This window comes from Phyllobates terribilis, unplaced genomic scaffold (assembly GCF_046119375.1).
Source record: "Phyllobates terribilis strain yellow unplaced genomic scaffold, ASM4611937v1 Scaffold_12__6_contigs__length_324123572, whole genome shotgun sequence".
Classification (NCBI taxonomy): Eukaryota; Metazoa; Chordata; class Amphibia; order Anura; family Dendrobatidae; genus Phyllobates; species Phyllobates terribilis.
In genome coordinates this window covers 279,306,467-279,321,065 of record NW_027362772.1, presented here as the reverse complement: position 1 = coordinate 279,321,065, position 14,599 = coordinate 279,306,467, and the positions used below count along the sequence as shown (strand labels likewise).

General features: G+C 46.3%; 1 protein-coding gene across 1 annotated transcript; it reads right to left on the bottom strand.

The window, feature by feature from the left end:
• Positions 1-7,763: 7,763 nt before the first annotated feature.
• RBM7 (RNA binding motif protein 7) lies at positions 7,764-14,384 on the bottom strand. Its single transcript, XM_073657029.1, has 5 exons — positions 14,195-14,384; positions 11,570-11,732; positions 11,086-11,182; positions 10,612-10,711; positions 7,764-9,767 (listed from the first exon to the last, which is right to left on the bottom strand). The coding sequence occupies exons 1-5, from the start codon at positions 14,282-14,284 to the stop codon at positions 9,450-9,452; spliced, it is 768 nt and encodes a 255-aa protein (XP_073513130.1). The 5' UTR covers positions 14,285-14,384; the 3' UTR covers positions 7,764-9,449.
• Between the last annotated feature and the right edge of the window lie 215 nt (positions 14,385-14,599).

Sequence of the window (14,599 nt, the reverse complement as noted above, 5' to 3'; positions counted from 1 at the left end):
TTAAATACATACAGTACAGACCAAAAGTTTGGACACACCTTCTCATTTAAAGATTTTTCTGTATTTTCCTGACTGAAAATTGTACATTCACACTGAAGGCATCAAAACTATGAATTAACACATGTGGAATTATATACTTAACAAAAAATTGTGAAACAACTGAAAATATGTCTTATATTCTAGGTTCTTCAAAGTAGCCACCTTTTGCTTTGATGACTGCTTTGCACACTCTTGGCATTCTCTTGATGAGCTTCAAGAGGTAGTCACCGGAAATGGTCTTCCAACAATCTTGAAGGAGTTCCCAGAGATGCTTAGCACTTGTTGGCCCTTTTGCCTTCACTCTGCGGTCCAGCTCACCCCAAACCATCTCGATTGGGTTCAGGTCTGGTGATTGTGGAGGCCAGGTCATCTGGCGTAGCACCCCATCACTCTCCTTCTTGGTCAAATAGCCCTTACACAGCCTGGAGGTGTGTTTGGGGTCATTGTCCTGTTGAAAAATAAATGATGGTCCAACTAAACGCAAACCGGATGGAATAGCATGCTGCTGCAAGATGCTCTGGTAGCCATGCTGGTTCAGTATGCCTTCAATTTTGAATAAATCCCAGTGTCACCAGCAAAGCACCCCCACACCATCACACCTCCTCCTCCATGCTTCATAGTGGGAACCAGGCATGTAGAGTCCATCCGTTTACCTTTTCTGCGTCGCACAAAGACACAGTGGTTGGAACCAAAGATCTCAAATTTGGACTCATCAGACCAAAGAACAGATTTCCACTGGTCTAATATCCATGCCTTGTGTTCTTTAGCCCAAACAAGTCTCTTCTGCTTGTTGCCTGTCCTTAGCAGTGGTTTACTAGCAGCTATTTTACCATGAAGGCCTGCTGCACAAAGTCTTCTCTTAACAGTTGTTGTAGAGATGTCTGCTGCTAGAACTCTGTGTGGCATTGACCAGGTCTCTAATCTGAGCTGCTGTTAACCTGCGATTTCTAAGGCTGGTGACTCGGATAAACTTATCCTCAGAAGCAGAGGTGACTCTTGGTCTTCCTTTCCTGGGGCGGTCCTCATGTGAGCCAGTTTCTTTGTAGCGCTTGATGGTTTTTGCAACTGCACTTGGGGACACTTTCAAAGTTTGCCCAATTTTTCGGACTGACTGACCTTCATTTCTTAAAGTAATGATGGCCACTCGTTTTGCTTTACTTAGAATTTGTATTATGGCAAGAAAAAAGCAGCTAACAGTCTATTCAGTAGAACTATCAGCTGTGTATCCACCTGACTTCTGCACAACACAACTGATGGTCCCAACCCCATTTATAAGGCAAGAAATCCCACTTATTAAACCTGACAGGGCACACCTGTGAAGTGAAGACCATTTCCGGTGACTACCTCTTGAAGCCCATCAAGAGAATGCCAAGAGTGTGCAAAGCAGTCATCAAAGCAAAAGGTGGCTACTTTGAAGAACCTAGAATATAAGACATATTTTCAGTTGTTTCACACTTTTTTTGTTAAGTATATAATTCCACATGTGTTAATTCATAGTTTTGATGCCTTCAGTGTGAATGTACAATTTTCATAGGAAAATACAGAAATTTCTTTAAATGAGGTGTGTCCAAACTTTTGGTCTGTACTGTATATACATACATGTTTTTATAGATATTCTAATATATACATTTTTTTTACATCTATAAAGAAAAGGATTTAAAAAAATATATATTTTTTTAAATACATATACATTTTTTATAGATATTGAAATATATACAATTTTACATCTATATTTTTGTATATCTGAAAAAAAAGTGTATTTACAAAAAAAATTTTTTTTTTTATTTACAATTTTTTTCTTCTACCATTATATATATATTTTTTTCTCCAATAACCCCCCATGACAGCACCAAAGGAGGATGTCACCCCACCCTAATAGGGACAGGAAACACAAAGAGGTTAAATAGCCCCTCCCTCATCCTCCCTCCACTGTTTTTCCTGTCCCTATTGGGATGAAGAGGTCATCCAGGGTGCTCTGTGCCGGCGGCCGACACCCAGTATACCTTTAAGCCGGGCAGCTGGGACCGGGCAGTTTTTTCTCCTCCTCCCCTTATGCTGCTCCCGTCTCCTCCGGGACTCGGGACCCCTGTCCCCACAGAGTCCACGCCTGCGGGTAAGGTCCGGTGGGTGTAGGGCTGGAGGCCTCCTCGAGCTCTCCTGCCCCGCTCCTCCCCCCTCTCAAGGCGGCCTCCGGCAGTCTCCATAGCGGAGAGATGCGCGCTGGATCCCGGAAGTGACGCGGACCGCCAATAACGTCACTTCCGGTGTGCGTTCCACCCTGGAACGCAGTAACTTGGAAACGGCTGGAAAGTGACGTGGGACACCAGAAAAGGGTCCCTTAAGTCACTTCCGGTCTGTTTGGGCTCCCAAGAGAGAGAGAGAAAGAGGAAGGAAGAAGGAAAAGGAAAAAAAAAAAAAAAAAAGCGAATAATAAATAACCCCGCAGGTGATCGCAGGTGTTCCTCCTTCACCAATTAGACCAAGGGGGAGGAGCCTTACCACCCCCCTCCCCAGGGGAAGAGGGAGAGCGCTGAGTCCAGTCGCCTATATAAGAGCCCTGGACTGAAGACATCTAAGGTAGGACCTAATCCTTTTTGTATTGTTACATTGGATGGTCAGGAATCTATCTTCTCCATGTCTGCGGAGCCCAGCGCAATTCCAGTCCCAGTAAGTCTGGCATTGGGGGTCCTTTCCTAGGTGCAGGTTAGAATTGATACATCAATTACCCTTCTCCCTCTTTTGTAGGGGGACAAGGATCCTGCACCAGGAAATAAATCTAGCCGAAAATGTGCTATATGTTTAAAAAAAAAAAAAAAAAAAAAAAACTATCTTCTTCAAGCAAAAAATATTTATGCCAAAAATGCACAGAGAAGATTTTGAAAGAACAGCCGTCCCTCATAGATGAGATCAAAGGGATAGTCCGTCAGGAGGTTCAGTCTTCATTGGCCTCCTTTTCCCGATCCACTTCTGATTCGCCTCCAAAGGCAAAAAAAGAGGAAAATTTCCCTGGAAGTAAAAGAAGACTCGGACTCCCAGGACGAGATATTCCTTCCAGAAGACCCTATAGAGGAAGGTGAACTCAGTCCAGCAGAGGAAGGTCTGGAAGATAAGAAATATTATTTCTCAATGGAATTTATGGAAGACCTCCTCTCAGCAGTAAGAAGAACGATGGAAGTGGAAGAAGAGAAGCCCACTAGATCAGTCCAGGAAGAGATGTTCGGTGGTCTCCGCTCTAAGAAAAAGATGGTGTTCCCAATTCATAAAAACATTCAGGATCTAATCCTGGACGAATGGGAAAATCCTGAAAGACGACTGAATACCCCAGCGGAATTGAAAGACAGGTTTCCCGTAGGTGAAGAAACCTCAAAATGTTGGACCAAGATACCTAAGGTCGATATTCAGGTGGCAAGAGTTGCTAAAAAGACAGTATTGCCATTTGAAGACTCATCGTAACTAAAGGATCCTCTGGACCGCAAGATGGACAGCCTTCTCAGAAAATCCTGGGAGACATCAGCAGTCCTTCTGAACACAAACGTAGTCTCCACGTGTGTTGCACGGTCCATGTCAAGATGGCTGAACCAGCTTGAAGAGCACCTAGCTATGGGCACATCTAGAGAGGAGATACAAGCTTCCCAACCTTTACTGCAGAAAGCCACTGATTTCCTGGCGGATGCTTCAGCGGAATCTGTGAGGGTAACCGCCAGGGCAGCAGTCCTATTGAACTCCACAAGGCGAGCACTATGGCTGAAATCGTGGAGTGGTGACGTGGCTTCTAAAATAAAACTTTGTTCCATTCCCTTCAGGGGAGAATATATGTTTGGCCAGGCCCTTGATGACCTCCTGGAGAAGGCGGCTGATAAAAAGAAATCCCTGCCTGAACCCAGACACTACAAGAAGACCCCCTTTCGCCCCCCTCGGGAACAGAATCCCCAGTACAGGGGGAAAGGCAAGTCCAGTCGGTGGAGCTACCCCAAAGGGGGGAAAGATAGGAATATTTTTTTCCCAAAAGGACAGCCACAACAGAAGCGGTGACGCCAGAGCAGTGGGGGGACGAATCATGAAATACCTTCCCCAATGGCAAAAGATCTGCTCAAATCAATGGGTCTTGAAGGTAATTCAGGAAGGGGTAAAGATCGAATTCTCCTCATATCCTCCAAGAAAAGTAAGGATAACTCGTCTAACCTCCCCAAGATTAAGAACCGCACTGATGTCCGACCTAAAAGACCTACTATCCATGAGAGCTATTTTACCAGTCCCAAAAACAGAAAGACACACAGGCCACTATTCACACCTGTTTATGATAAAAAAAAAAAAAAAACGGCACCTACAGAATAATAATAAATCTGAAACCCTTAAACCAATACATCATCTACCGAAGATTCAAAATGGAGTCCATCAGATCAGCAGTTCCCTTGATAGGACAAGGATATGTGATGGCAACCAATGACTTACAGGACACATACTATCACGTCCCTATACATCCAACATACCAGAAATTTCTAAGGTTTGCGGTGGTTCAAGAGGATCAAACGTTGCATTTTCAATTCAACGTATTGCCGTTCGGGATATCCTCAGCACCAAGCATATTCACCAAAATTATGTCAGACGTAGTGACTTCAATCAGAAAAGAAAAAATCTGCATCATTCCCTACTTCGACGATTTCTTACTAGTAGGTCCCTCGGTGGAATCACTCCAGGAAGATCTGCAGAGAACAATCCAAATCCTGACCACCCTAGGGTGGTTGATAAATCATCAAAAGTCAGACCTGGTCCCTGCCACAGAAAAAACATTTCTGGGTGTTCTACTAGACTCCACCAGACAAACCTCCTTCCTACCGGAAGACAAACAGATACTCTTGAGATCCAAGATATCGAATCTGAAGGCCCTGAACAAGGTGTCCCTAAGGTCTGCCATGTCAACCCTCGGCTCCATGACAGCCTGCATCCAATCCATAGCCTGAGCTCAGGCTCACACCAGGGTGTTGCAAACCCATATTCTTGCACAGTGGGACGGATCCCCAGACTCCCTAAACAGAAAGATCATGATCCCTCATTATGTGAAGACATCCCTGTCATGGTGGCTCAGCCCAAAAAACCTAGAAACAGGGGTTCCATGGTCTCGGTTCCCTCTGATAACAGTCACGGTAGACGCCAGCAAGACGGGATGGGGAGCCGTCGTGGCTCAAACCCCCTTCCAAGGGGTCTGGACAGAAGAAACCAGCAGGAGATCCTCCAACTTCCAGTTAAAGGCAGTGGAGGAGGCACTCAAAATGTCGGCTCCAATCATTACGGGCAAACAAGTAAGAGTCTATTCAGACAACATCACTACCGTAGCTCACCTGTCCCATCAAGGGAGTACAAGGTACGATAATCTAAAAAGTATCTAGACAAGAATATTCTTCTGGGCAGAAGGACATCTTCGTTCCTTATCAGGTCTGCACATAAAAGGCTCAGACAACATCCAGGCCGATTTTCTGAGCAGAAGGAATATCCATCCTGGGGAATGGGAGCTGGACTCAGACATTTTTCACATGCTGACCAGACAATGGGGTCGTTCGGAGGTGGACCTCTTTGCAAGACGCCAGAACACCAAGGCAGAAAAATACTTCTCCCTAGATCCAGACGATGTATGCCTGGGGATAGACGCATTCGCTCACCCGTGGCGTTTCCATCTGGCTTACGCCTTTCCCCCAATTCCATTGCTAGCCAAGACCTTACAGAAAGTAAGGACCGAGGAGGTCAAGATAATTTTGATAGCCCCACTTTGGCCCAAAAGGAGCTGGTTCTGTGCACTAGACAGTTTAAGCATAGAGGGACCCCTCGTTCTGCCAGCAATCAAGAACCCTCTCCATCAGGGTCCAATACTCCATCCAGATCCGGAGAACTTCCATCTAGCGGCCTGGCTTCTGAGTTCACAATCCTGAAGGCCAAAGGACTCTCAGACCAAGTAATTCATACCCTACAAAAAGTAGGAAACAAATCACGAACTCCATATACAGCAAGATATGGAAGACCTTCCTAACATGGAAGAAACCAAATATACCAGATCTTCGGCATCCTGACATGCCCCAGCTCTTGGATTTTCTACAAGAAGGGCTGGAGAAGGGCCTTAGACCCAGCACCCTCAAGGTTCAGATCGTGGCGCTGAGTATTTATTTCGACCAGAGCCTAGCCGAACACAGATGGGTAAAAAGGTTCATGACAGCAGCTACTCGCCTGCATCCCAGAATAATTAACAACGTTCCATCCTGGGATCTTAATATCGTCCTTAAAGGTCTGACACTACCACCGTTTGAACCTTTGGCCTCAATAGAGCTGGATAAATTAGCCTGGAAAACAACATTTCTAGTAGCGATTACCACTGCCAGGAGAGTGGGAGAAATCCAAGCCTTCTCAGTGAATGATACATATCTGAGAATCCTGGATGATAGGATTATTTTACAACTGGACCCATCTTTCTTGCCAAAGGTAGTCTCAGACTTTCATAGGTCTCAAGAGATAATTCTTCCTTCCTTCTGTCAAGACCCAAAAAATAAAAGGGAAGAATACCATACTCTGGACATAAGGCGGGTTGTTCTTCACTACCTCCAAAAGACAGAAGCCTGGAGGAAGGATCAGAACCTCTTTATCCAGCCATTTGGTCAGAATAGAGGGAAGGTGGTCTCAAAGGCTATCATCGCCACTTGGATCAAGAAAGCAATTGTGGAATCATATCAGATCCAAAATCTCTCACCAGAGAAACTGAAAGCACACTTTACTAGAGCCATATCCGTCTCCTGGGCAGAGAAGGCTAGCGCTTCCCTCGAGCAGATATGTAGAGCAGCTACATGGTGCTCGGTCCATACCTTCACCAAGCATTACAAACTTAATTTAATGTCCATTAAAGACTTGGCCTTTGGGCGAAAAGTGCTTCAGGCCATTGTCCCTCCCTAAACATGAGTCTTTGGTACTCCTCCTTTGGTGCTGTCGTGGGGGGGTTATTGGAGAAAATAGAATTAGACTTACCGGTAATTCGGTTTCTAATAACCCACCACGACAGCACTGGTAATTCCCTCCCAGGCTTGGTTAGCCAATCATTTACTTTGAATAAATATAATTTGAAGCATCCATACTTGTGTGGTCCTTTTATAAAAACACTGGAGGGAGGATGAGAGAGGGGCTATTTAACCTCTGTGTTTCCTGTCCCTATTAGGGTGGGGTGACATCCTCCTTTGGTGCTGTCGTGGTGGGTTATTAGAAACCGAATTACCGGTAAGTCTAATTCTATTTTTTACTTAAAATGCAACATTTTTTCAATTGGATTACATGGCAACTTTTGCACCGTTTGACTTTCACCAGTTCTTTATTTCACGGCACGTGCACATTTCAGTTTGCAATCACATGAGAATCCATCAGTGAGTGTAAGGGTGCAGACAGACGTATTTCTTGTGTGACGGTAGTGCAGACTGGCCGACGGCTCTCCAGACCAGAGCGTGACGTATTTCTATGCAGCTGTCACGCTCAGGTCAGGGAGCCGACAGTCAGTCCGAGGATTGTGATCCTCTCACGAGAACTATGGCCGTCTGTCTGCCCCCTAACTCTTATCTTTCTCTGAACTTATCTGTGCTGATTTACAACCACATCAAAGTTCGGTTCATCTTTGATGTGGTCCTAACTGTAAAACCAGGAGGTACAGAAGAAGCCGCTGTACTCAAAGATGAAAAGGAACAAAACTGAGGCCAAGATACAAGTCAATAGAAACAGATTTATTCCACTCTGTACAGATCAGTACAACAAGGTCTACTATTACAACACTAATCACAAGTCTACATGGACGCCGTGTCATCTGCCTCCGAGGAATACTTGTAGTAAATGCTGGCTGATTGGAGGTGACGGTACGTGTGATACGAAGTGTAACTGCTCGCATGCACTACTGTACGGTAGAATACAGAATGGTCTAGAAATACTGAGGGTCTTCAGGACATGTGCACCACTAATATGTGGAATTTCTGCTGCAGATTTTTTTTTTTTTTTTTGGGGGGGGGGTTACAGAAAACTAATGCAAAGAGTAAAATACGCAGAGAACATCTGCAGCGAAAATGGACAGCAAATCGGATTTTCAACACAGCAGCGTGTGGCTGAGATCTCACCAAATCTAATCTGCAACGCGCCATTTATTTTCCTGCCTGGATAATCGCTGTGTATCCGACAGGTGTGAACGCGCCTTTACCATTAGATCTGACTGAATCTATCTTGTATGACATTCAGTTCACTGCAGATGTCACTCGACAGGAACGACTTTACGTTTCTTCGTCAATTTTACAAATTTAAAAAAAAAAAAACCCTGAGAGAAGAATTTACCCCCCCCCCCAAATAAAATATATATATAAAAAAAAAAGTACACTATTGTCACATCTACTATTAGAAACATGATTCATATAGAAGATGTTAATACTTACATAATAACAGATAAAGAAAAAGGGTTTAGATCATATTGTGCTTAAAACTGGACCAGATAGGACAGAGAAATTGTTTAGAAACTTTGGATTTTCTGCAGGCTCCACTCAGGTGTATGGGGAAATAAGCGTTTTGTTTTTTTAATTATACTTAAAAAAGGGAAAGTTCACATTTAACAAGTATGGATTTTCACATACACATTAGAGGGATCTTTGGCTCTAAGCCACTAGATGGGCACGTCCCCCCCCCCGTTCTGCTGCTCAGTGAGGATACCAGTAGGGGAACCCACCTACTGATCTAACAGCAATCACTTGTCAAGACTAGAAACCCCCTTTTAATTTAGGAGCATTAGGGCAGCCATGTCTGTAGATGGCTGAGTTTGCAGCTTTCAGGATGAGCCTTGACCTTTACATACAAAACTCATACTAAAAGCCATGATAAAAACCATCAGTTGTTACTAAAAAGGAAATTATTTTTTTTCTTTTATCCCCACCTAGTCCAATGGAGAAATGGTAGCGATAAAGTGAACTTCCCCTTCAAGTCAAACACTGGCGATCTACAGATATTCACAACGTGACTGGATTTTACACACTGCGTTACGGCTGCAATTTCCGTTTCGGACCGCTTGTCTACTGACCCATCCTTTATGTATGAGGCGGTTGGAATTGCTGCAGTAACACAGACTGTAAAATATGGCTGCCTTAACGTCACCATCTTACAAAAAAGTCCTAATTATAACCAATATGTAGCTACATGAATAGGCCACAACAATTTTTTTTTCCTTTAACAAATACAATATTTTGAATAAAATTATTTAAAAACCCCCATGTTTCTTAAAAAAATAGGTTATACAGGACAGGTTTAATGCAAGGTTTCATGTAACCTTGTATTAAACCCAAGGTAAGGACATTTTCTTTTAGATCCCAATTATAAGACCTGGTCACACAGATCAGCCCCCTCACAGGTGAACACGTTTAATAGTGAGAGTGGCGCCATCGCGGCTCTTTCCTCTGATGAGAGCTGCGACCGTCGTGGTAGTGCTCCTCCTGGCCGCCCCTGTAGTAAGAGTCTCTGCTGCTCTGGTAGTCGTCGCTTGGATAAGGATGAGAGGATTGGCTCCGGATTTTTCGGTGGCTGGAGGAGGAATCGTGACGTATTGGTGCAGAGTGAGAGGAGCTTTGATTATATGGACTGTAATAGGGTGGGTAGTTTGCTGTTGAGGAGGAGGAGGAATAAGACATTGTGTCTGTGCTGGAACCATGAGATGATCCTTGTCTGTAATAGCTATTCACCTAAGGGGGAAAAAAAAAATAGGGTAAAAAAAATTAAACTAGTATCAGGTTAGGTGTCTCAAGTGCAGTGCCCACTCCATTGTTTATATTTGGTCACCATTAGATATAGGCACGGTCGCACTTGCCACAGTGTTTATTGCCATTAGTCCGGCCAGGATCTGGGGATTGTATATTGCTTGCGCCACACAGTTGCTCCTCGACTAGTTAAATCTCTGCATTACTAATGAATAGGAGGGGTGCATGTGCAGCGGGCATTTGTGCCATCCTAATCCACTGTACCCGAGCATAACTCTGGCTGCAGTACTTGAGCTGTTGCAGTAAAGACACATTCTCCATGGAAAAAATGGAACGCTGCGTCAGCCATTATTACCATTCGGTGACTGTCACCAAACATGTCACACCATTGCTCCTTCCCACATCCAGGACAGGCGCCAGCAGTATTGATGTACTTACAAGGTGAATGGTCTTGTTACACTTCTATGTTGTCCCTTTAGAGTAATTTAAGTATAGCCTGCCATGAAAACTGAATGACTGGCATCTTTGTGTGAGAGTCTACCATCCCTGGAACAGGAGATCTCGGCAAGTAATGTAATGAGCGACAGTGAGTGCATCAGGCAACGCTCTTAACCTTCCACTGGACCAATCGGGAGAAGAAAAGTACCAAAATGTAACCGTCCCTTCATCAGCATCCTCTCCCATCCCCTGCTCGTACATTATAAGCTACGTTCCTTTAACATTACTATTAAACGAAAAACCAAACTAAACAATATCAATTATAATATTTCTCTCTCAGGTGTCTTGATGTCAAGCCATAAGTGGGGATAGCAATCGAAGAGTCACCCACCATTGCTTGTCTGTGAAGCCCATCTGGAGAAGAGTACGGTTTCTGATAGCTTTGAACAGGAGGAGAGTGGTCGTATCTCATATCGGAATTGTAGTCATATCTAGAAAAAAATATACAAATTAACATGTCAAACGTTCTCCAATTGTAGCCAACGGCACGGCTGTGTGTCAGAGGAAACAGGCCGGGAAGGAGGCGTTGTCTGAGGTCGGCCTTGGCCCATCCATCGGAGTTGGATCGCACTCGGACGGCTTCTCAAAGAAAGTTTTCTCTGAAACACCAGAGAGATTTACTGTAAAACAAACAGCTGCAATAACAGGAGCTGGCCTCTGATTCATGCCGCCTGTTTTCACTTTGAGTCTGAGCCAATTTGCTGACAATCATAGGACATATTATATGGGGGCATCACTCGTTCGCATAGTATCTGTCCCTGCTGGTAATGCCATGTTCTTATTGGTTCCTCTAACTTCATCTTACCTGTTGCCATTTGATGGTGAACCATTTCCAGAATAGTTACCGCTTCCTTGTGGGGAGGACGCTGCGCTATTTGCTTCTTGAGAGGCGTGACTGCTTCCTAAAAACACAAGATTAAAAATCGATTGCAATAGCAGATGTAGGGCATGATAGACACCTCACAGTCTGCGGTAGTTTGGAAGGTGCCACGAGATTGGCCAATGTGGCTCAAGATGTTGAGCAGGACGCCACAAGAGTATCGTGTCTGGTTAGCTCTAATTGCGGCAGCTTAACCCCTGAGATGCTGCAGTCTCTAGCTTCTAAGTGGTCAAACAGAAGGAGGCTATCGGTAACCTGATCAGCCCACCCGTATGGTTAGGTCAATGAAATACATACATGATATTTGTCTTGGAAGGAGGGGATTTAATTGGAACAACAACAATTGATCAAAAGAAAGGAAAGAGTAACTTCTTGTGAGACGACAGTCCACAAATCGCTGGCCGCGTACCTGATCTGAACTGGATTTTCAGAGGCCGTCCAAATAGTTTGACTCCATTTAACAGATTCATCCCATAGGGAACAGATTCTTCATGCTTAAATTGTACAAAAGCAAATAATTTTGGAGTGCCATCTTTGTCCTTGGGGATTTTTACATTTAATGCAGGACCAGCCTGGAAAAAGAAAACAAAATAATTACTCAGAGAAAGTTCACATAACGTAAGGCCGGTGCAGTGTGAAGCTCAGGCGCCGGCGAAACGGCTCCCCACAGCTCAGCGCCGGGCTGTCAATCACCACGACATCAGCAGTAAATCTTGGTCAATAAGCGAAAAAGAAGCCGCCGCTCTGTCGACATGACGCTAGCAGAAGCCGCCGCTCTGTCGACATGACGCTAGCAGAGGCCGCCGCTCTGTCGACATGACGCTAGCAGAGGCCGCCGCTCTGTCGACATGACGCTAGCAGAGGCCGCCGCTCTGTCGACATGACGCTAGCAGAGGCCGCCGCTCTGTCGACATGACGCTAGCAGAGGCCGCCGCTCTGTCGACATGACGCTAGCAGAGGCCGCCGCTCTGTCGACATGACGCTAGCAGAGGCCGCCGCTCTGTCGACATGACGCTAGCAGAGGCCGCCGCTCTGTCGACATGACGCTAGCAGAGGCCGCCGCTCTGTCGACATGACGCTAGCAGAGGCCGCCGCTCTGTCGACATGACGCTAGCAGAGGCCGCCGCTCTGTCGACATGACGCTAGCAGAGGCCGCCGCTCTGTCGACATGACGCTAGCAGAGGCCGCCGCTCTGTCGACATGACGCTAGCAGAGGCCGCCGCTCTGTCGACATGACGCTAGCAGAGGCCGCCGCTCTGTCGACATGACGCTAGCAGAGGCCGCCGCTCTGTCGACATGACGCTAGCAGAGGCCGCCGCTCTGTCGACATGACGCTAGCAGAGGCCGCCGCTCTGTCGACATGACGCTAGCAGAGGCCGCCGCTCTGTCGACATGACGCTAGCAGAGGCCGCCGCTCTGTCGACATGACGTTAGCAGAGGCCGCCGCTCTGTCGACATGACGTTAGCAGAAGCCGCCGCTCTGTCGACATGACGTTAGCAGAAGCCGCCGCTCTGTCGACATGACGTTAGCAGAAGCCGCCGCTCTGTCGACATGACGTTAGCAGAAGCCGCCGCTCTGTCGACATGACGTTAGCAGAAGCCGCCGCTCTGTCGACATGACGTTAGCAGAAGCCGCCGCTCTGTCGACATGACGTTAGCAGAAGCCGCCGCTCTGTCGACATGACGTTAGCAGAAGCCGCCGCTCTGTCGACATGACGTTAGCAGAAGCCGCCGCTCTGTCGACATGACGTTAGCAGAAGCCGCCGCTCTGTCGACATGACGTTAGCAGAAGCCGCCGCTCTGTCGACATGACGTTAGCAGAAGCCGCCGCTCTGTCGACATGACGTTAGCAGAAGCCGCCGCTCTGTCGACATGACGTTAGCAGAAGCCGCCGCTCTGTCGACATGACGTTAGCAGAAGCCGCCGCTCTGTCGACATGACGTTAGCAGAAGCCGCCGCTCTGTCGACATGACGTTAGCAGAAGCCGCCGCTCTGTCGACATGACGTTAGCAGAAGCCGCCGCTCTGTCGACATGACGTTAGCAGAAGCCGCTGAATCGCCGCCAGGCAGGTAGTAAAAGAAAAAAAATTATATACCACGTATTGGAAACACGGATATATGAAGGAGGCCTTAGGCTATGTTCACATGCTGCTTTTTTTTTTTTGCAGCCAAAGCCGTATCACTTAGTAAAAAAAAAAATGCAGGCTTTACAGACTTTTTCAGGATCCTAAAATTCAGCTTTGCTTCTACCTTGAAAGCATAATCAGTAGTGATGAGCACAAGAGCTCATTACTCCAGGGCGCACGAATATCATGTTCACGTCCCGGCGCACGCATGTTAGACAGCCACAAAATGCAGGGACTGCCTGTGTTTGGCAGGCAATCCCCGCATGTTTTTTTTTTTTTTACAGCAGTGAAACATGCGGCTGCGGGGACTTGAGCGTGTCACTCGAGCACCCGCGATACTCTGTGGATACTCAAGCAATGAGACACGAACTTTAAACACATTGCACTAATTTCATTAAACTGTACTTGGAGGCAGGAGAAAGAAAAGGATTTAATAGAATTTGCATAAAAAAAAAATGGATTAAATTTGGGGAAAAAGAAGTGTGTTTGCCGTCCTGCTATATCGGCATTTATTCACCAAAAACTGACGGCTGCACTCATTGCTTTCTATAGGTGAAAAGACGCTGCGAAAACAGTGGAAGAATGGACATGCTGCAGGAAAAAAAAAGATAAAAACAAGTGTGTGCATGAGATTTCAAGTTACATTAAAAAACGCAGTAAAAAAAGCAAGGTGTGAACATGGCCTAATTCCCTTGCAGTGCCTCAGCCATTGTGCTGTCCCCAGTGCTCACAGTACAGTACACTCTGCCATCTTGTGGACAGTAGGAGAACAGCCACGTTCTGCATATACTCGCATTAGTCAGAAGTTGGCAGCTCTCGGCGCACACGCCCGCCATCCTTACGGCACGTTACAGACAGCGCCGGAAACCGCAGCCATCCCTGCCCCGGTACAGTAAAGGCTTCCGGACCTGCAGGAACAGCTCGAACAGCAGCTCCTCCGTAGCTCTCGGGTCCAGATTCCCCACGAACAAGGTCCTGTCCGCCTCCGCAGCCCCCATCCTGGCCCGCCAACAACAGAATGACGACACCGCAATGCGCCGTTGACGGCCGAGAACCACGTCACTTCCTCATATAACCACGCCCTATGACGAAGGAGGGGGCGGAGAGCTCGTTGTGGGAGGAGTTTGGAACAGAGCGTGACGATTGTAGCTAGGCAACAAAGAAGCCAATCAGGTGGCTGCTTACATTTCCAAACATTTCCTGGTTTAAAGTAAGAGCTCGGTTCTGATTGGCTGCAGCCTGCTGCCCCCTTCTTCCTAATTTTTCATTTTTAGTGGTTGATATAGTTCTGAAACCCGTCCCTGTGTTACCTC